At 45.3% G+C, this 20643-nt stretch overlaps 1 protein-coding gene across 3 annotated transcripts in view; it reads right to left on the bottom strand.

Annotated features, from left to right (window-relative positions):
- ATF7IP (activating transcription factor 7 interacting protein) overlaps positions 1 to 20643 on the bottom strand; it is a 104609-nt gene that overhangs the window by 32221 nt on the left and 51745 nt on the right. For all 3 annotated transcript variants that reach the window (XM_066633643.1, XM_066633644.1, XM_066633641.1), the window contains exons 3-5: positions 4240 to 4338; positions 1234 to 1379; positions 388 to 525 (exon numbers count right to left, since the gene is read on the bottom strand). In XM_066633643.1, the coding sequence (XP_066489740.1) occupies positions 388 to 525; positions 1234 to 1379; positions 4240 to 4338 (383 nt within the window). The remainder of the gene's footprint in view (positions 1 to 387; positions 526 to 1233; positions 1380 to 4239; positions 4339 to 20643) is intronic.

The raw sequence follows: 20643 nt of genomic DNA on the forward strand, positions 1-20643 counted from the left end.
AGCGCAGGATAGAGGCCAGAATCGGCTAAGACAGAGTCAAAGGGAAACTTTTCTCCTTATCCCTGGACAAGGTGCCCTGGCCCCAATAGGTTTCCTTGGACCCGCACCACCTCCAGTGGTGGTGCAAGTCTGAGGAGAGCAGAGCAGCTTCAAATCGCTCTGAACTCCCTGGGAATGGGGGTTGGAATCCAGCATAACTGCTAGATCCCAGACCCCCCTCCAGCTCCTCGCCTGCCTGCCCCATTCAGCCTCCATGAGCAAGCGCAGCTTGCTTGTGAGGAGGCGCAAAATTGCTTTACAGCACATTTGTGACCCTCCTGGGCCGGTGCAAGGGACTTGCGCCAGCCCAAGTACAGCTTAGGATTGCACTCTAACATGCATACATACCTGTAGTTCAGTAAGGACAGTTTTATGTCTTTTGCTGCATTCAATCTTATCTACTCTGGTTTTCAAATCAGCTAGACTCTTCTCAAAAACAGCACACTGCAAGGCATTGAACTTCTCTTCTAGAAACCTCTGAATGACCTACAGATATATATGAAGAGGCATGGTTTATACTACTATTTCACACATTGTATTGTCAACATGTATGTATTCTGCACAACACAAATATTCATTAATAATTAATCCAATGAAGCTTTAGTCTAATAATTAATGCTATAAAATATTTAACTCATCCATGTTTTACTAGTTAGCTATGTACTTGAAACTCAAACATGGCTATAAAAAGTCTCTCTCAGGTCTTAGTGTTTCCAACATAACACTGCGCTGCTTTCAGTGCTTCTGGAAGTGGATTCAGATTGTTTGCCCTAATCTTTTCCTTGCTCTAATCGATTTGCACATTAAACTATAATTTTGTCTCAAATGGATACACTTTGGGCTGTTCTCAAAACTAATCCGAATTGAAACTCATCTCCTATAACTGAAGAGTGCTTTACTTAGACTAGACAACAACTTGGGAAGTCACCTGTTTGGATTTGATGACAGTTAAACCAGTATATTAGTAGTAATGGAGTAGTAGCCAAATACTAGTACTCCATCAAATGTAACTGGAGGTTACTGAGTAACATTCATCCAAGAACTCTTTTTCATTCATTAATCATAATCCAGTTACATATTTTCATTTTAAGGCCATCTAATTATTTTAAAGCATTTTGTCTTCACTTTTAGAGCTATTATCAACCTTTCAAATGGAAAGGCAAAGTGTCTACCATAGAAGTAGGTATCTTCTACCTTTTCTAGCTTCTGGTTGACATCTCCTCTGGTTGTAATTTTTACTTCAAATTCTGCTTCATACTCTTCTTCCAAACATCGACGCCGTTTAGAATGAACATTATCCATATCTTCTGATTTAGAACGTTTTCTTCTTGAGGCCTCACCTAGAAGGATATGGTATGCTTTTAAAGATGTAGAGAGCAGGAAATCCTATAATTTGGATATTCCATGATATTTTCTCTTCCAGGACCAAAACAGGAAGGACATATTGAGATGAATTTTAAAATTTATACTAAAATTATCTATCTAGATTGTAAACTCTTCTGGGCAGGGATCTGTCTTTTCACATTGTGCACAGTGATGACAATATATTAAATACACTGTGGAAAATAACGAGGACAGAAGTAGTCATCCTTAGGATATTGTGCAATCTGGATATGAAATTATTAGGCTCACTAGGAAAGTCTGCATGAAGTGGCTTGTGGCCTCCTAGGACCAAGTGCCATGAGTTAAGCATCTGTGTGAGAAGAGGAGTGGGGGAGTGGAAGAGAAGAAGGTAAGTGTACTCTCTGAGTTTAGGAGAGGGTAGAAGAGGAGAAGTTAAGTGTAAGTCTTTTAGCTTTTAACCATAAACCAATTTTAAAATTTAATTTTATCTAAAGTTGGCACTTAATCTAACCCAAGGAAGGGATTCTGAAGGCCCAGTATTTGGGGGCACAGGAGCTAGGTAAGGGCAATAAAAATAAATACCTAAGTGCATACTTAATAAAAAGCAGTAATGAGAATTGACAGGGAGCCGATTCTGAAGGGAAGAACATCTAAAATCTACACAGGTGTACTCAGAGTAGGAGCAGAGTCTACTGGAGACTACTTGAGAGTACCAGAGGAGGATAAAGAGCAAAGCAAATTTTTCTACATTATTTAAATTTACCTTATACTTAACCCAAGTTAGAACTTAATCTAAGTTAGAACATAATCTGAAGGTCTAGTAATGTGAGACACAAGAGCTAGGTGAGGGCAATCAATCAAATGCATACTTAATAAAAGCAGCAAGGCAGAATTTAGACAAGGAGCTGATTCTGAACTGTGCTACAGCTCAAATCTAAACATGTCCACCCGGAATTGACTAGAGAGTAGGAGCTCTCTCCTAAATGGAGTAGGAACCCAAACTAAATGAGGAAGAGGGTAAAAGAAGGTGGAAAGCACACTTTAGTGCTTTAACTTTAAACAGAATTTAAACCTCAGAGTGTAAGTTCTGTCAAGTTCAAAAACTCTAAAGCCAGTTCAGTTTAAATTCAAAGTAAAGACCAGCTTGAGGTAAAATACAGTCCAGTCAAAAAGGGCTGAATTAAGAGGGCAAGAACCTAGGAAGGGCAATTTCCCAGCCAGCCAGCAAATTTAGCAAAATCAGCTAGGAGTTTGCAAGTCTGAAAGTTACCTCTTTCAGAGGTTTGCAAATTGGTTAATCCAATCAGCGGGCATCTGCAGTTCTCAGGGCTGTAATCAGTCACCTATTGTTTTCTTGATCACTGAAGAGCACATCTGTGAAGACCAGCCCATTTCAATCAGCCAGAAAAGGGGTGTGTGTGACCAGATACAATGGAGGACACAGTGCCTATACCTTTTTAAATGCTTTAAGTTTTTCAAATCCTTCTATGTTCAGCTGCATCTGCCGAAATCCCCTCTTCTAGACAGTGGTTAAAGGTGTAGGTACTGTGTCCTTCACTGTATCAGGTCACCATGTGGGAGAGGAACTAGCTAAGAGTATAAAGCTAGAATCTGCTATCATGAAGCATGAAACCTCTGCATGAAGCAGCGCATGGCCAAATGGAACTCTGTGCCTCCTGGGACAAAGTGCCAAGGTAAGACAGAGTGAGTTGAGCATCTGTGTGAGTTTAGCAACAGGGTGAGGAAACTAGAGACCCAGACACTGCCCTTCACTTCCCTTGAGAAGAGGGGCAGCAAACCAGTGTAACCTTTCTTAGGAATCTCTAAAGAAAAAAACAAAACTATGCAGTCGGACATCCAGCAGCAGGATGGAGATTATGCAGTGTTTTGCACTGATTGTTATATGTACAGCTATATGCCTCTGGGGCATAAGTCATGGGTGTGTCCTCTGTGCAAGCAGCTTCGGGGACTCGGGGAATGGGTCTTCTTCAGTTTGGACTTGGTTGCCAAACTGGAGAAGCAGAGGCAGGCAGAGAATGACCACAGTGAGACTTCTGGGGACGTGCAGGCATCGTCCCACCCTCAAGCGGGCAGCTCTCCAGCTGCCAGAGTAGGAAAACTTGGGGTTGGAGGACATCTTTGAGTGGACATCATTCATTATTTTCAAATAAAACATTCTATGGAATAATAGAATGGGAATAGAAAGACGAACTAGCAAGCTATTCTCTAACACAGGGGTGCCCAAACCTCGGCCCTGGGGCCACTTGCGGCCCTCAAGGCCTCTCTATGCGGCCCTCAGGGAGCCCCCAGTCTCCAATGAGCCGAGCCCGCACTGGCCTGACGCAACTGATCTCAGCATGAGGGTGACTGTTTGACCTCTCACGTTAGCTATGGGATGAGGGCTCTCTCCACTGCTTGCTGTTTCACGTCTGTGATGCAGCAGTGGCAGCACAGGAAAGGCCAGCCTTGCTTTGTGCAAGGCCTTTTACAGGTCATGAGCTATTGCAAGACCTTCATTCATTCATATAAGTTCATCTTTAATATATTCATTTATGTTTACTTATGTAAATTTATTCAAATTTTAAATGTAAATTAATTCTTTTTTTCCCCCTGGCCCCTGACACAGTGTCAGAGAGACAGTGTGGCCCTTCTGCCAAAAACTTTGGACACCCCTGCTCTAACATATACACTAACAGTATGAAGATGATGTCAAAAGACAAAGCATCTTTGCATTATTTTTGCCAAAATAGTACAATTTTCATACAAAGGTTAGCATAAAGATACAGAAATTCTGAAGGCAGAAGTACAGAAATTCATTTTAATGCCACATTGTTAGGCTTTCACTGCCATACATACTTCTTTCTGGAGGCCTCTCTTCTTCTTTTTCTTTCTCTTCTTTCTCTTGCCCCTTTTCTTCCACCTTGTCCACTTTTTCTTTTTCCTTCTCTGTATCTTCTGCAAGAAAGACCAATTACTTTTCCTTATTAAGAAAAACCTCCACAACATGTTTTGAAATGTCTTTATGATTAATTATGAGGGTATCAATTCAATTATCTTTGTAACTATCTGTACACGTATGGAAGCACATCCAAAATAACCTGAAATTCTAGTTTCAAGCATCATGTTATTATTTCTCTCTAGTTCAAAGAACCACACTATCTGAACATTTTAGATTTTATTTCTGCTACTCTGAATAAAGTGAGACTATCAATAACATTCTAATATTTAACAATAAAAAAGTATGGTAAAATCATCCAATTCACCTATTTCCTCAAAATTTTCTTTCTGAACACTTCTAATTTTAAGCAGAAGGGGTTCCAGTCACAGGACACAGAACTATTTGAATATTTGGAAGAAAAAATCAAAAGTATATATTTCATATGAAACAAAGAGGTATCAAATGTGTTTATTTAAACAGTTGATTAAAATGTTTTTGCTTATTTTCCATAGGTGAAAAACCTCTGGATCTTGAAAAGTTAGGCAGTTGCATGCAAATTCAGGATATCTCAATTTAAACTACCTTAGGTATCCTGCCTTTGAACTGCTAACCTCTCATATGCTACCATTAAATTTATTGTCCTACATTAGAAGACAAAGAAAAATGCAAAACAATAGAGAGTTCTGGTGGCTATCCTGGAAACAGGTTTAGACTGTCTATTCTGCATATGTATTCTGACCTACTTGAAGCTTTCTCAGAGTTGCCTAGCAAGAATGCAGTGGTATAAATCCACAAGGAAAGAACCATAAGCATTGCAGAAATCTATCCTTCATGATGGGGACAAAATTGTCCATCTTCAGCAGGCATTATAAGCAAAATTTCCACCTGGTTCCTAAATTGATTTAGAGGTTAGGAAACCCAGTAATCTCATGAGTGGTTGGCAGCATCAAAATCACACAGGCCTGCTACCATGCCAAGAAAGTCACTTCTGAGGAGGCTGAGTCAGACCAATTTTTGCAACAGCCCCCTTCTAAAAAGTGGTAGAAAAAATATATAAGATCTTGCAAACTGTGTATGCATTTGGTTACACGTGCCATAGAAATATGAATGGGCTAGTGGTACATTGTGAAATGTGTGCATACTTGGTACTTCCTGCCAGCTGTTCACAGTCCCCGGGGGACGACGACAATTGGGACAGATTGGGTATTCTGTTGGTATACTGTCATTCCAACATCCCATGGATGAACTAAGGAAGGAGATCTTTGAATTTTAAGATCACACAATAGTTTATATTGAGACATTTCAAGTGTCTATACTAGTGGTTTTCAAGCTCTCGGGGAGAGTCTGAGTCACTCTAAGTTCTTGCGGGGGCAGGGGGAGGCAGCAGGGATGGGGGAAGGCAGCAGCGTGATCCCCAGGATCGCACCACTCAGGGGGGCTGCAGGGGTTTGGGTACACTTCCCCAAGCCTTCTGGGGGTGTAGGGAACCCTGCACGACCATATGCAGAGCTTCCCGCAGCTTCAGAAGTAAAAGTGAAGCAATCACACTCCACTTCCGCTTTAGCGGAGGTGGGGTGTGATTGCTCCACTTTCACTTTCAAAGCTGTGGGGAGCCCTGCAGAAGGTCGCGCAGGGCTCCCCGCACCCGCAGGAGGCTCAGGTACATGCAGCCAAGCCCCCCCCCGGAGTGGCGCAATCCTGGGGATCGCGCCACTGCCTCCTCCCTGCCTCCAGGCTGCCCACACCGCTTAAGGTGAAAGTGGCCAGGGCCCACAGGCTGGGGCGTCGCGACACCCCAGTTTGAAAAGCCCTGGTCTATGCTAAAGCAGCCTACAGGAATCTAGCAGAGGATTTTATGCCAATTTAACAAAAAGTGTGATGAACTCACATTTGTAGGAACATCCGCTTTGAATTTCTTTAAAAGGTAATGACCTAGAAACAGGTGCTTTAGAGGTTTAGCTCTTAAGACCTACCTTGTTGTGGTCAGTTTCTTATGAATAGTGACGACTCAAACCTCCTACTGGAGTGTAGAGCAATGTGAATGTTTGCCTTTGGGAAAGTGATTGAATCTACTGGATTTCAAACACCTCTGGAGTGATTTTGTTCCATGATTGATTTGCTGCTCTGCTGGTGACCTGATTAGTCTTTGCAATAATAAGCTATCCATGGAGGTCACGATTCTCAAGCATCTTCTCTCAGAATCCTGCAGCACCCTGACAATTCTTCTTGGTTTATCCAATAATACGAGGGTCGCCCAGAAAGTAATGTACCACATTTTTTTTCTCAGCCTACAGTAATGGTACGAATGTGAAACTTTAGATATACATTATTTGAATTGTCAGGAGTACGCACACAAATTTTTGGTTTCTTCAGACAGATAGCGTAGCTGCAGCAGTGTTTCGAAATGGCGTCTGTAAGTGATGTACGTTACAAGCAGCATGTTGTCATTGAATTTCTCACTGTGGAGAAAGAAACTGTTGGGAACATTCACAAACGTTTGTGTACAGTTTATGAAGAATCTGCAGTCGACAGAAGTACGGTTAGTCGCTGTGCACAGAGGGTGAGGCTATTAGAAGGCGGTTCGGCAGAGCTCCAAGATTTGCAGCGTTCGGGGCGGCCATCCACGGCTGTCACACCTGACAAGACGCAGCTTGCTGATGTGCTCATTCGCGAGGACCGACGCATAACGACTAGGCAGTTGGCGCTGAAGCTGTCAATCAGCAAAGGAAGTGTGGATGCAATCATCCGTGCTCTTGATTACTCAAAAGTGTGTGCACGATGGGTTCCGCGTTGTCTTACGGTGGACCACAAATCTCTCAGAAAAAACATTTCTTCTGAGTTGCTGAAACGTTTTGAAGATGAGGGGGAAGCGTTCTTGTCCAGGATTGTGACAGGTGATGAAACCTGGGTTCACCATTTTGAGCCCGAAACAAAACGACAGTCGACGGAATGGCATCATCCTCAATCCCCACAGAAGAAAAAATTCAAAGCAACTGCTTCCGCCGGTAAGGTCATGATCACTGTGTTTTGGGACTGTGAGGGCGTCATACTCATTGATGTGATGCCAAGAGGCACCACCATTAATTCTGAAGCTTATGTGAAGACATTAACCAAACTCAAGAAGCGCTTCAAGCGACTTCGGCGCCATAACAACCCAGGTGAATGTTTGATTCAACATGATAACGCTCGGCCTCACACAAGTTTGAGGACTTCGGAACACATCACTAAACAGGGTTGGACTGTGTTACCCCCTACAGCCCTGACCTAGCTCCCTCAGACTTCCACTTGTTTGGGCCATTAAAGGATGCCGTTCGCGGAAGACATTTTGAGGATGACGAAGAGGTGATTCGCACAGTGCAGAAATGGCTTCGTGACCAGAAAAAGGAGTAGTACTGACAGGGCATACTTGCCCTTGTGTCTTGCTGGAGGAAGGCCATAGAACTGGACAGAGATTACGTGGAAAAATAGGGAGTGTAGAAGAAACATCATTCTTTCTTGTGTGTAAGTTTCATTGTGTTCAATAAATAAATGTTGAAGAAAAAAAGTGTGGTGCGTTACTTTCTGGGCGACCCTCGTAAAATGCGTTCTGAGACACGGTCCCCACATTTCAGAAGGAGGCCTCTGTGACGTACTTCCAGTTTTTGGAAAAACCAGGAATGTGCCTGAGAGGCATCAGGTAGGCCCTCCAAGTCGCAGGGAGGCAACAGACGGCCTATCCACATCTCAGAAACTCTCCTGGATGTAACTGAAACATGCTTCCTGTTGTGTCTGGAAGATCAGGACAGTCCTACGTTGGTTTGGAATCCGCAGTTAGTCAAATCTACGGGTCCTGAAACTGTGGATAAAGAGGACCAACCTGTACTGCATTATGGTGTAATAATGTTCTGAGGGAGGAATCTAGTTTCCTGCCATGGTGTTAAGTTCAGTGCAATGACACACTATGATTTTCTAGATTTCTAAGCAGCAAATGGTAGTCCAAAAAAAGCATGCCTGAAGAACACATCTGATTACCACCACACACAATATAGCATCTACATTCTCCACATACATTTACTAAAGGAGTTATAAATGGGATCCTTCCATTTCCATCTGTATGAATTATGTTGGAATTAGACATTAATGATTCTGCCAAGGGGGAAAAATTGTCATATGATCAACAATATGACCCTAGATTCAGTTTGGGGGCCTTGGCTGTTGATGGGATAAAACACATGCCTTCAAAAAGACAATGTGATGGCCAATACCAATTGGAGACCTGAATTTTGAAGGCACTGATATCAAAGTTTGCAAGTATGTATAGCTTTAGACCCTATGGCAGGTCATAAAGTCTTATGAAATGCTAGCAGGCAATACTCTGATTGGCCAAAACAATCTGACTGTTCTTTAGAACATTCCACACTAGAACCGATAAGCTACTTACTGTGTTCATCTTACCACAGTATAGCAGTATTTCTCAAACTAAAGGTTGGAATCCACTAGATGAGTCATGAGCCAATTTCAGGTGGGTCCCCATTCATTTCAGTATTTTATTCTTAATACATTGGACTTGATGCTACCATGGCATGTGACTGTATTAGAGAAATGTTACAGATCTGTAACAGGCTACTATGCATATGCTTTTAATAATGATAGTAAATGGGACTTACTCCTGGGTAAGTATGAGTAGATTGCAGCCTAGGCTGTTAAACATTTTCCTGCTTTATGACATCACTTCTGGTCATGACATCACTTCTGGTGGGTCCCAACAGATTCTCATTCCAAAAAGTTGGTCCCAGTGCTAAAAGTTTGAGAACCACTGCAGTATAGGATTCTTGAAGGGAAAAAAAGCTCAAATACTTAACAGTAAAAGATTTTCTCGCCAAAAACTACCTGACTAAAGTGAGACCTTAAAGTCTCTGATTTTTATGCAAAAGTTGTATTTCAGTGCGTTGGGAGAAAATTTAACCTCAGAAATGAGACTTAATTCACAGGTATAACTCATAAGGAAAAGATAAAGGGGTAAACATCCCAGAAAGTGTTAAAGACACATGCTCACTGGACCAAGTGCCTCACTGGAACGAAGTGCCAAAGTAAGCAAGTAAAGCAGCTGAGTGAGTTCAGAAGCAGGCAAGGAAGCCAGGGACCCAGACACTGCTCTTCATTTCCATTCAGAAGACGGGCAGCAAATACCAAATAAACGTTGCCAGGCAGCTAGATAGCCAGCGGGGGGGGGGGGGGACTATCCAGTGTCACATGTATGACTACATGTTTCTGAGGGATAAGTCATGGGTGTGCCCTCTGTGCAAGGAGCTCCAGGGACTTGGGGAATAGGCCTGCTCCCTTGAAGCCTTGGTTGGCAACCTGGAGAAGCAGAGACAGGCAGTGAGGGACTATGGTGAGACTGCCAGGGATGTGCAGGCAACATCCCACCCTCAGGTGGGCGGCTTCCAAGCTGCTAGGGTAGGAACTCTCAGGTTTGGAGAACATCATTCCAGAGAGGTGGGAAATGATGCTCTGGGGGGATCTTTGTTCAGGAGACGGGCCTGCATCCAGTCATACAAAGGATACTCCTCGGCAGGAGGGGAGTTGGGGGGGCTTCTTGTAGTGGATGATTCAATTGTCAGGAACATAGAGAGGGGGGTTTGTGACAGATGTGAGGACTGCATGTTGACTTGCCAGCTGGGGCAAAGGTTGCGGACATCATGTCTCACCTAGATAGGATAGTAGAGAGTGCCGGGGAGGAGGTAGCTGTTGTGTTGCATGTCAGCACCAAAGACTCAGGGAAATGTAGCCGGGAGATCCTGGAGGCTAAATTTAGGCTGCTAGATGGGATGCTCAAAGCAAGGACCCCAAAGGGAGCGTTCATGGTAGTGCTGCCTGTTCCACACGCAAGGGCAGTTAGGCAGGCAGAGCTCAGGGGTCTCAAAGCATGGATGAAACAGTGGTGTTGGGAGGAGGGGTTCAAATCTGTTAGGCACTTGGGAATGTTTTAGGACAAGCTGGGTCTGCACAAGAGGGACAGGCTTCACATGAACCAAAACGGAACCAGACTCCTCGTGCATAATGTTAGAAAGATGGCAAGGAAGATTTTAAACTGAGCCTTGAGGGAAAGCCAACAGGAGCTGAGTGGTATCTGGTTCGTGATTTCTTATCCCTAGTGGATAAGGATGGGGAGGTGAGAGAACAACAAGAAAATGACAGAGCAGTAATTACAACTGGAAGCATGATGGGACATGACAACCAGTCCAGCAAAATGAGAGGCTGTGAGGATAAAGGCCCAAATAAGCAGCCCTTCCTGGGGGCCCCGTATACTGATGCTTTTATGCAAATGCCTGAAGTCTCCGAGCAAAGATGAGAGAACTGGAATGTTTGGTGGCTAGGGAAAACACTGATATAATGGGTATAAAGGAAACATGGTGGAATGAAGAGAATCAGTAGGATACCAGAATCCCAGGCTATAAACTCTAGAGACATGCAGCAGCATGTTGGGGGGGGGGGCATCTATGTTAAAGAAGAATCCAGCAAAATGGAGATTGGAGACAGGTATGACTCCACCATAGAATCACTATGCATTAAATTGCCAGGCTTGAGGAGCGATGTAATACTGAGGGCATGCGATCATCCTCCAGACCAAAAACCTGACGGGGACCATGAAATGAAGAAACAGATCAGTGATGCATTGAGGAGAGATAGGGTTGTAATCATGGGGGTCTTCAATAATCCTCATCAACTGGGTCAGCTCTGGTCGTAAAAGAGGTTGGATTTCTTGACTTGCTAATTTAGTAATTCTTGTCTTACACAGTGGAGAGAAATGAAAAGCAGTGTGCCCCATGGATCTGCCTTGGAACCAGTGCTTTTCAACTGTTCATAAATAACCTGCAGACAAGGTTAAGCAGTGAGGTAGCCAAGTTTGCAGATGACACTAAAATTTTCTGAGGAGTAAAGACCAGAAGAGATCGTGAAGAGCTCCAGAAAGATCTCTCAAAACTGGGAGAGTGGGCAGTCAAATGGCAGATGTGTTTCAACGTAAGTAAGTGTAAATTAATGCATAGTGCGGCAAAAAATTGAAACTTCACATATAGAGTAATGGGTTCTGAGCCGTCTGTCTCAGCTCAGGAGAGAGATATTGGGGTGGTGGTGGACAGCTCAATGAAAGTGTCGACCCAGTATGTGGCTGTGGAGAAGAAGGCTAATTCCATGCTCAGGATAATTAAAAAGGGGATTGAGAATAAAACAGCCAATATCATCATGCCATTGTACAAGGCTGCATCCGGTGTATTGCATACAATTCTGGTCACCACATCTCACAGTGAAACTAGAAAAGAGGCCAAAGAGAGTGACCAAAATGATTACTGGGCTGGGCCATCTCCCTTAGGAGGAAAAGCTAAAGTGTTTGAGGCTGTTCAATCTAGAAAAAAGGTGCCTGAGTGAGGATATGATTTAGGGCACAATTCTAACCAGGTCTACTCAGAAGTCCTATTTTGTTCAATAGGGCTTTCTCTCTGGAAAGTGTGGTTAGGATTGCAGCCATTGTCGTACAAAGCTATGCAGGGCATAAATAGAGGGATGTTCTTTTCTCTCTCACACAACACCAGAACTAGGAGATATCAACTAAAATTGAGTGTTGGGAGAATCTCGTAGAACAGAGAAAAGAGAATATTTCTTTATCCAAGATGTAATTAGTCTGTGGAGCTCCTTGCAGCAGGATGTGGTGATGGAATCTGGCCTAGATGCCTTTAAAAGGGGATTGGGCAGATTTCTGAAGGAAAACTCCATCACAGGTTACAAGCCATGATGGGTATAAACAGATTAGCTGGTCGCTTATCATGAGGGCCAGGTAGGAATTTTTTAATATCTAAATTGCCCATGGATTGCAACCTTTTTCGTCTACCGCAGACTGATGAGAAAGAGACGGTGTGTTCAGTAGGTTTCATGTTTTAAAAATTGGTCACTTGCATTTAATAAAGTGGTCCAAGTTAAATCCATGTGCAGTCTGGTATCTTCAATGGGAGGGTGTGAGGGTATCAATGCTACCTCAGAAGGCCTGATACAGGGGAGTGGCAGCAAGATGCAGGTATCTTGTTGTCCTGTGTGCTCCATGAGGCATCTGGTGGGCTACTGTGAGATACAGAAAGCTGGACTGGATAGGCTTTTGGCCTAATTCAGCAGGACTCTTAGGGTTCTTATGGTGGTGCTGGGTTGAGCCAGGAAGAAGAAGCTGCAGGGGCACCAGGACTCCAGTAAGTTTGGGAACCACTGCCCTAGGCCTTTTTGCTATTTTGTCATCAATTGGTTGTTACATTTTTATATTTTATTCCTTTGCTGCTTTTCAGCATTCTTATTATTTATTGTTCTGTTGCTTCTAGTCTTTATGAGTCTCTACTATTTTACTATATTTATTGTATCTTAAAAGTATGTTATTACAATTCTTGTATTTTAATTTTTGTTGTTAGTCACCTTGGGTACCCACATGTTATCAGAAGAAAGGCATGATACACATTTTAAATAAATACATAAAGTTGATCAAAGTGGTTTCAAAAGGTGGTAGTATAAGATTTTGTTCCTTGTTTCACAAGACCTCAATACTGTCCCAATTACTATGGACCATTTACACAAACAAGATGGTTGGGAGGCATGTGCGGGCTGTCACAACAAGCTGTATTTTTCATTCTTTGCCAGTCTTGGAGCAGATGTTGGAGCAGACATGAACCACTGTCTGAGCTTTACTGAGTTGAGTGAGAATATACATGCAATCCAAATCCAGGTAAAATAGAGATGACACAAAGTTATCCTCTTGATCTGAGGGAAATAAGGCATGTTCACAGACTCTAACAAAATAGGTTTGTAGCCTGGGTGTGCTCCTGAATTCAGTCTTACGATACATACACAGAGGGCTGCCTCCCCACCTTTTATCAGGTTGCTGCATTCAAAGCAGTCTCATTCACAGTTCTTCAACTGGGGGTGTGTTTGTGTGTCTGCGCATGCGTAAACCGAGCCACGCTGGAACCACTAAGAAGGGGAATTCACAAGTATGCTCAACACTCTCCAGTGGTTCCAGGGTGGCATTTGGAATACTTTATTTATTTATAGTATCCCACCTTTCACCCACGCCAAAGGGGACTGCCCAAGCACTGTCCCATTAACGGTGGGAATCAGACCGAGCTGCCAGTTACCACACCCTACTGGACCAGCATACCAAAAGTGGAATCACAGAGGTGTACGTGTCTACCTTGTAATGCTTAAAGTGTGAACTGAGCTCTAGGTAGCTGCACAACACAATGATCTGAGGAATGGGGAGACTATGCCCTCAAGGAGTGAGCGATGATGCCAAGAGGAATAATTTTGCCATGTCTTATAGGCCGTTACTATGCCCTCCCTGATCCAAAGGGAAATGATGGAGGACACTCTGGATTCAGGTCTGGACTGTTAATACGAGATCAACATGGCCTCTAACTTACTGCAATGGTTTGGTGTGTGTCAGGTAGAAACTGAGAGCCCAGTGGACGTACAAGGTGTGCCAATCCTTCGCTCTGGGGTGTACAGGGTTGGGGCAAAATGAAGAACATAAGAACAGCCCCACTGGATCAGGCCATAGGGATCCAGCTTCCTGTATCTCACAGCGGCCCACCAAATGCCCCAGGGAGCACACCAGATAACAAGAGACCTCATCCTGGTGCCCTCCCCTGCATCTGGCATTCTGACATAACCCATTTCTAAAATCAGGAGGTTGCGCATACACATCATGGCTTGAACCCCATAATGGATTTTTCCTCCAGAAACGTGTCCAATCCCCTTTTAAAGGTGTCTAGGCTAGACGCCAGCACCACATCCTGTGGCAAGGAGTTCCACAGACCGACCACACGCTGAGTAAAGAAATATTTTCTTTTGTCTGTTCTAACCCGCCCAACACTCAATTTTAGTGGATGTCCCCTGGTTCTGGTATTATGTGAGAGTGTAAAGAGCATCTCCCTATCCACTCTGTCCATTCCCTGCATAATTTTGTATGTCTCAACCATGTCCCCCCTCAAGCGTCTCTTTTCTAGGCTGAAGAGGCCCAAACGCCGTAGCCTTTCCTCATAAGGAAGGTGCCCCAGCCCAGTAATCATCTTAGTCGCTCTCTTTTGCACCTTTTCCATTTCCACTATGTCTTTTTTGAGATGCGGCGACCAGAACTGGACACAATACTCCAGGTGTGGTCTTACCATAGATTTGTACAACGGCATTATAATACTAGCCGTTTTGTTCTCAATACCCTTCCTAATGATCCCAAGCATTGAATTGGCCTTCTTCACTGCCGCCGCACATTGGGTCGACACTTTCATCGACCTGTCCACCACCACCCCAAGATCTCTCTCCTGCTCTGTCACAGACAGCTCAGAACCCATCAGCCTATATCTAAAGTTTTGATTTTTTGCCCCAATGTGCATGACTTTACACTTACTGACATTGAAGCGCATCTGCCATTTTGCTGCCCATTCTGCCAGTCTGGAGAGATCCTTCTGGAGCTCCTCACAATCACTTCTGGTCTTTACCACTCGGAAAAGTTTGGTGTCATCTGCAAACTTAGCCACTTCACTGCTCAACCCTGTCTCCAGGTCATTTATGAAGCGGTTGAAGGGAGAATGATCTTCTCTGCTCTGTGGAACATGGAGTCTAAGAATAAAGGTGGGTTCAGAATTCCCAAATTGTCCTTGTGGAATATGCACAACTTCTTAAAGATAGGGCAGTTATCTCAGAAACCCTGCAGCCTAATGTGATCCCAAACTAGGAAGACCATCTTAGGGGTCTGCTCCCTTAGAGGGCAGATGGTGATGGGCTTTAACGAGGGGCATGTGAAGATCTAGAGTACCAGACTGAGAACCCAATCCTAGCCACACTTTCCTGGGAGTAAGACTCATTGACCATAAAGGGATTTACTTCTGAGTAGACATGAACAGGATTGGGCTGTGAGTTTCCAAGACAGGATCAGGTGAACAGAGGAGTTGAGGAAGGCTACTCTCAGGAACTTCTGGAAGTTGGGGTGGGAAGAAAGTCCCTTGGGGTGGCCAAAGACAGAGGCTGAGATCAGGCATTTAAGCATGCTTTTAAGCACCTTCCCTCATCTGGTCAGAGAGTTGCCCACCTTGGTTCCTCAGCGATTACCCCCATTTATTGGTGCAACAGTCAGTGAAAACCCCTTAGGTTGTGTTTTGACTCTCGTCTGCCTAAAAGGAATATGACCAAGACAGTCTAGTGTAGATGCTTCACAACCAGGTCTCTATGCAGTTTAGGCAGAGTATGTTTGGCTGTGGGAGAGTATGATAAGGCCTTGGGAGAGGATCCTTCCTCTGAGCAAAGAAATGTGGCAGTAGACATGACATCTTCAGAAGGTTCATGAACTACAGGTGCCTGGGCTCTCTCTTCCTCCTGTACCTTCTTGAGGATCTTTGGTATGAGATGGAAAAGTGGGCAACATCAGCCTTGTTGCCCTGGGTGATGCAGTGCATCACCCCTCTTGGAGCTGGTTCAGGTTTCCTTTGGAGTAGAGCTTTCTCACCTAGCGGTTGACTAGGGGCATCTATCTCTAGGAGGCCATGCCTGAGATCTCCAGGTGCAGTTGCCACTTTGATTAATGGACTGGTGGCAGAGCCAGACAATTGCTGTGTTGTGCTTTCCTGGAACATGTGTAAACTAGGATCTCTGTGTTGAGAGATCTTTGGTAGGAAGGCCTAGAGAGCCAGAAGAATGGCTTGGAGCTCCAACAGGTTGATGCCCTCGATCGACTTCACAGATGTCTTCTCTCTTTGCACAGGTGGGGGTTGCCACCCATGGAGACTGGTGTCGGTGAAGACGAACATCCATGATGGATCCTGGATCAGGGAGCTGGACTTCAGTTGGTGAGTCCTGAACCACCACATCAGGTCACTGCAACTGCCCAGTTCAGGGCAATCTGTCGATGGCTGGGATTGTCAATGCGCCCCTAGTAGGGCAGAAGGCAGTGATGTAGGGCTCTAGCTTGGAATCTTGTCCACAGTAAGACATCATGGCAGGATGTGATCATCCCCAGCAGCTGAGCAAGGACCGTGTTGTTTGGATGAGGGGTCTGTAAGACTGCCACTGTATACCTAGCAGAGAGTTGCAGAGCATCCATGGAGAAGTCAGCCATGAAGCCAGTCAGCCATGAAAGTCATGAAGGAAGACTTTCTTCAATTCATCCTTGATAAAGACCAGAAGGGAATGTGAAGAGTTCCAAAAGGATCTCTCCAACCTGGGAGAATGGGCAGTAAAATGGTAGGTGCACTTCAATGTAACTGTGAAGTAATGCACATTCGGGCAAAAAAACCATCAAAACTTCACAAACGGGCTAATGCAGTGGTTGCCAAAAGTTTTCAACTGGTGGCTCTCTTGACCTATGAAGGCCATTGGCCATGGCTCCCCATTAGGGCTACAATCCTATATATTGCATAGGGGGGTGGGTTTTTCGTGAGGATCCTGTAGCTCTTCTGGTTGGTTTCCATGGCTCCCTGGGGAGTCACAGCTCACAGTTTGGGAAGCACTGGGTTAATGGGTTCTGAGTCATCTCAGACAGAACAGGAGAGAGATCTTCGGATGCTGGAGACAGATAAGACCTTTATTGGCATAAAGACAATAATACATTAAAGGAAAAAGACATTAAGCTAAAATTATCATAAAAATACAAAAATAATTAGTTCATTTGCTATGCGGCTTGACTACAGAAGCTAAAAAAGAAGTCAACTCCCCAATCTTTCCATCCACGACATCATTCAAGATAAACTGTATGTTTTCTGCATCTGATCAACCTATCTCCTTTGTCAGAACTGATCCTAAATACTTAGAGGATGCTGGTGGTGGACAGCTTGATAACCATGTCAACCCAATTGGTGAAGATGACCAATTCCATGCTTGGGATGATAAAAAAGGGGGTTGAGAATAAAACAGCCAATATCTTCGTGCCATTGTACAAATTTTTAGTAAGACCACATCTGGAGTACTGTGTATAGTTCTTGTCGCTGCATCTCAAAAAGGACATAGTGAAACTAGAAAATGTGCAGAAGAGAGTGATCAAAATGATTAGGCATTTTGAGTTGGGGCACCTCTCTTTCGAGGAAAAGCTACAGCGTCTAGGGCTCAGGGGAAGGGAGGGGTGCCACTATCAAGAGAGTGATGGGCCAGGGGAGATATGGCGGTGGGGGTTGGACAGGCCATTACAGGAGAAGGAGAGTTCATCATAGACAGATCCTCTCTCCTTCTGGTCCTTCCCCCAATTCTCGGATGCCTGGTGGTCTTGGCAGTGAGTCCCTGGATCTGAAGCTGCTGCTTTTGAATGCCAGGTCGGTGAATAACAAAACCTGCATCATCTGGGATTTAATCCTGGATGAGAAAGCCAACCTGGTATGTATTACAGAGACCTGGTTGGACATGGCAGGAGGAGTTAGTCTCTTCGAACTTTGTCCACCAGGTTTCCAGGTGTTGCAGCAGCCAAGATTGCAGGGACGGGGATGGAGAGTTGCATTGGTCTATCGTGAGTCCATCTCCCTTGCCAGGTGCCCTGTCCAGCAGTCTGCTGCGTTCGAGTGCCTGCATGTTGTGTTGAGAGGACCGGACAGGATTGGGATTCTGTTGGGTGTACCGCCCGCCCTGCTGCCCAACAGTCTCCCTGCCTGAGCTGACTGGGGTGATCTCGGGGGTGGCATTGGAGGCCCCCCGCCTACTAGTATTGGGGGACTTCATTCATGCCGAGGCCCCTGCAGCAGGTGCAGCTCAGGATTTCATAGCCGCCATGACAACCATGGGCCTGTCCCAGAAGATCTTGGCCCCAACACATACTGCAGGACACGTGCTGGACCTGGTGTTTACAGCTGGGCACGGGGGCAGTGATCTGGATGTAGAGGCAATCAAGATCACTCCACTGTCATGGACAGATCACTTCCTGGTAAGGTTTAGGCTTGTTGCAACTTCCTACCTCCGCAGAGGCGGGGGAACGTTTTCTATGGTCTGCCCCTGAAGGCTAGTGGATCCTGAAGGTTTCCTGAGGGCTCTGGGGGATTTCCCCACTGCCAAGACTGGCGTCTCATCTGAGGCCCTGGTTGACCTCTGGAATGGGGAAATGACCAGGGCAGTGGATGAGATTGCTCCGGAGCGACCTCTGCCACGTCACAGACTCGGAGCAGCTCCTTGGTTCACTGAGGAGCTGTGAATGATGAAGCGGCAGGGCAGGCATCTAGTGCAACGGCGGCAGAAAACTCGGGATGAATCCTATCAGACACGGAGTAGAGCTCATTATAGAGCCTATTCCGTGGCGGTGGTAGCAGCAAAGAGATTGTTCTTCTCTGCTACCATTGCATCTGCTGACAACCATCCGACAGAGCTGTTCCATGTGGTGCAGGGCCTCCTCCATCAGGCCCCTCCAGTAGACCAGGAGGAATACACGGTCAGCCGCTGTGACGTGTTTGCACAACATTTTGCAGATAAAATTGATCGTATTCATCACAACTTGGATGCCACATTGACAATGTCTGATGATGTCCCCTTGGCAACTGCTTGTCCAGTGTTGTGGGATTCTTTTCAGCTTGTACAGCTTGAGGATGTGGACAGAATCCTTTGGAGTGTGAAGCCATCTGCCTCCCTGCTTGACCCTTGCCCAGCTTGGCTGATAAGAGCTGCCCAGGGCGGACTGGCTGAGTGGACAGGGAGGGTGGTCAACTCTTCCTTGATGGAGGGGATGTTACCACTCACTTTGAAACGGGCGGTGGTTCGCCCCCTCCTGAAGAAGCCCTCCCTGGATTCCACTGTGTTGGATAACTACCGGCCAGTCTCCAACATCCCGTTTCTGGGCAAGGTAATTGAGCGGGTGGTGGCGTCCCAACTCCAGAAGGTCTTGGATGAAGCGGATTATCTGGATCTTTTTCATTCTGGTTTCAGGCCAGGCTTTGGGACGGAAACTGCCTTGGTCACCTTGGTGGATGACCTACGCCGGGGACTGGACAGGGGAGTGCGTCCCTCTTGGTCCTGCTGGACCTCTCAGTGGCTTTCAATACCATCGACCATGGTATCCTTCTGGGCCGATTGGCCGAGTTGGAGGCACTGTTTTGCGGTGGTTCCGCTCCTACTTGGAGGATCAATCCCAGATGGTGGTGCTGGGCAATGCCTGTTCGACACCCTGGCCCTTGAGGTGCGGGGTGCTACAGGGTTCAATTCTGTCCCCCATGCTGTTTAACATCTACATGAAACCGCTGGGAGAGGTCATCCGGGGGTTTGGAGTGGGGTGCCATGACAACCAGCTCTATCTCTCCTTGACTCCAGAGTGGCGGTTGAAGGCCTGGAGCGCTATCTGGAGGCAGTGAGGATCTGGATGGGGGCTAACAAGCTGAGATTAAATCCGGGTAAGACAGAGGCTCTCCTGGTTCGGAAATCCTCGATGCAGGTGCTGGACTATCGGCTTGTGCTGAATGGGGTTGCACTCCCCCTGAAGGAGCAGGTTCGCAGCTTGGGGGTCCACCTGGACTCGCAGCTGCTCCTGACTTAAGAATGGCTCCCTCTCTTGAGACTTTTCGGTGAGGCCTGAAGACCCTTCTGTTTAAACAAGCCTTCTGAGTTCTCGGCCTTTTTAACATCCTTTTAACATCTTTTAATATTTTTTACAGGCCTGATTCTTTTATGATTTGCTGCTGCTCTATGCTCTTTTTACCTGACTATTTTTTATCTGACTGCTGTTTTTATGATATGTGTTAATATGTTTTTATTTGTTTTAAATTATGTTTTTAATCTGTTTTAACCTGTTGTAAGCTGCCTTGAGTCCCTTCGGGGAGAAAGGCGGGGTAAAAATAAAGTTTATTATTATTATTTATTATTAAGTGTAGAAAAAAGGTGCCTGATTTAGGGGACATGATTTAGACATACAAAGTTATGCAGTAGATGGATAGAGGGATGTTCTTTTCCTTTTCGCACAATACCAGAACCAGGGGACATCCACTAAAATTGAGCATTGGGAGAGTTAGAACAGACAAAGAAAATATTTCTTTACCCCATCTGAGGAACTCTTGCCCCAGGATGCAATGATGGCACCTGTCCTGCATGCCTTTAAAGGGGACTGGACAGATTTATGGAGGAAAAGTCCACCACAGGTTACAAATCATAATGGGCATGTACAACCTGCTGGTACTATAAGTAGGCTGTCTCTGAATGCCAGATGGAAGGGAGTGGCAACAAGATGCAGGAATCTTCTTTGTCCTGGGTGCTCCCTGGGGCATCTGGTGGGCCACTGTGAGATAGAGAAAGCTGGACTAGATAGGCCTTTGGCCTAATGCAGCAGGGCCCTTCTAATGCCCCTTGGGGTTCTTTGG

The sequence above is a fragment of the Tiliqua scincoides genome, chromosome 7, assembly GCF_035046505.1.
Source record: "Tiliqua scincoides isolate rTilSci1 chromosome 7, rTilSci1.hap2, whole genome shotgun sequence".
Classification (NCBI taxonomy): Eukaryota; Metazoa; Chordata; class Lepidosauria; order Squamata; family Scincidae; genus Tiliqua; species Tiliqua scincoides.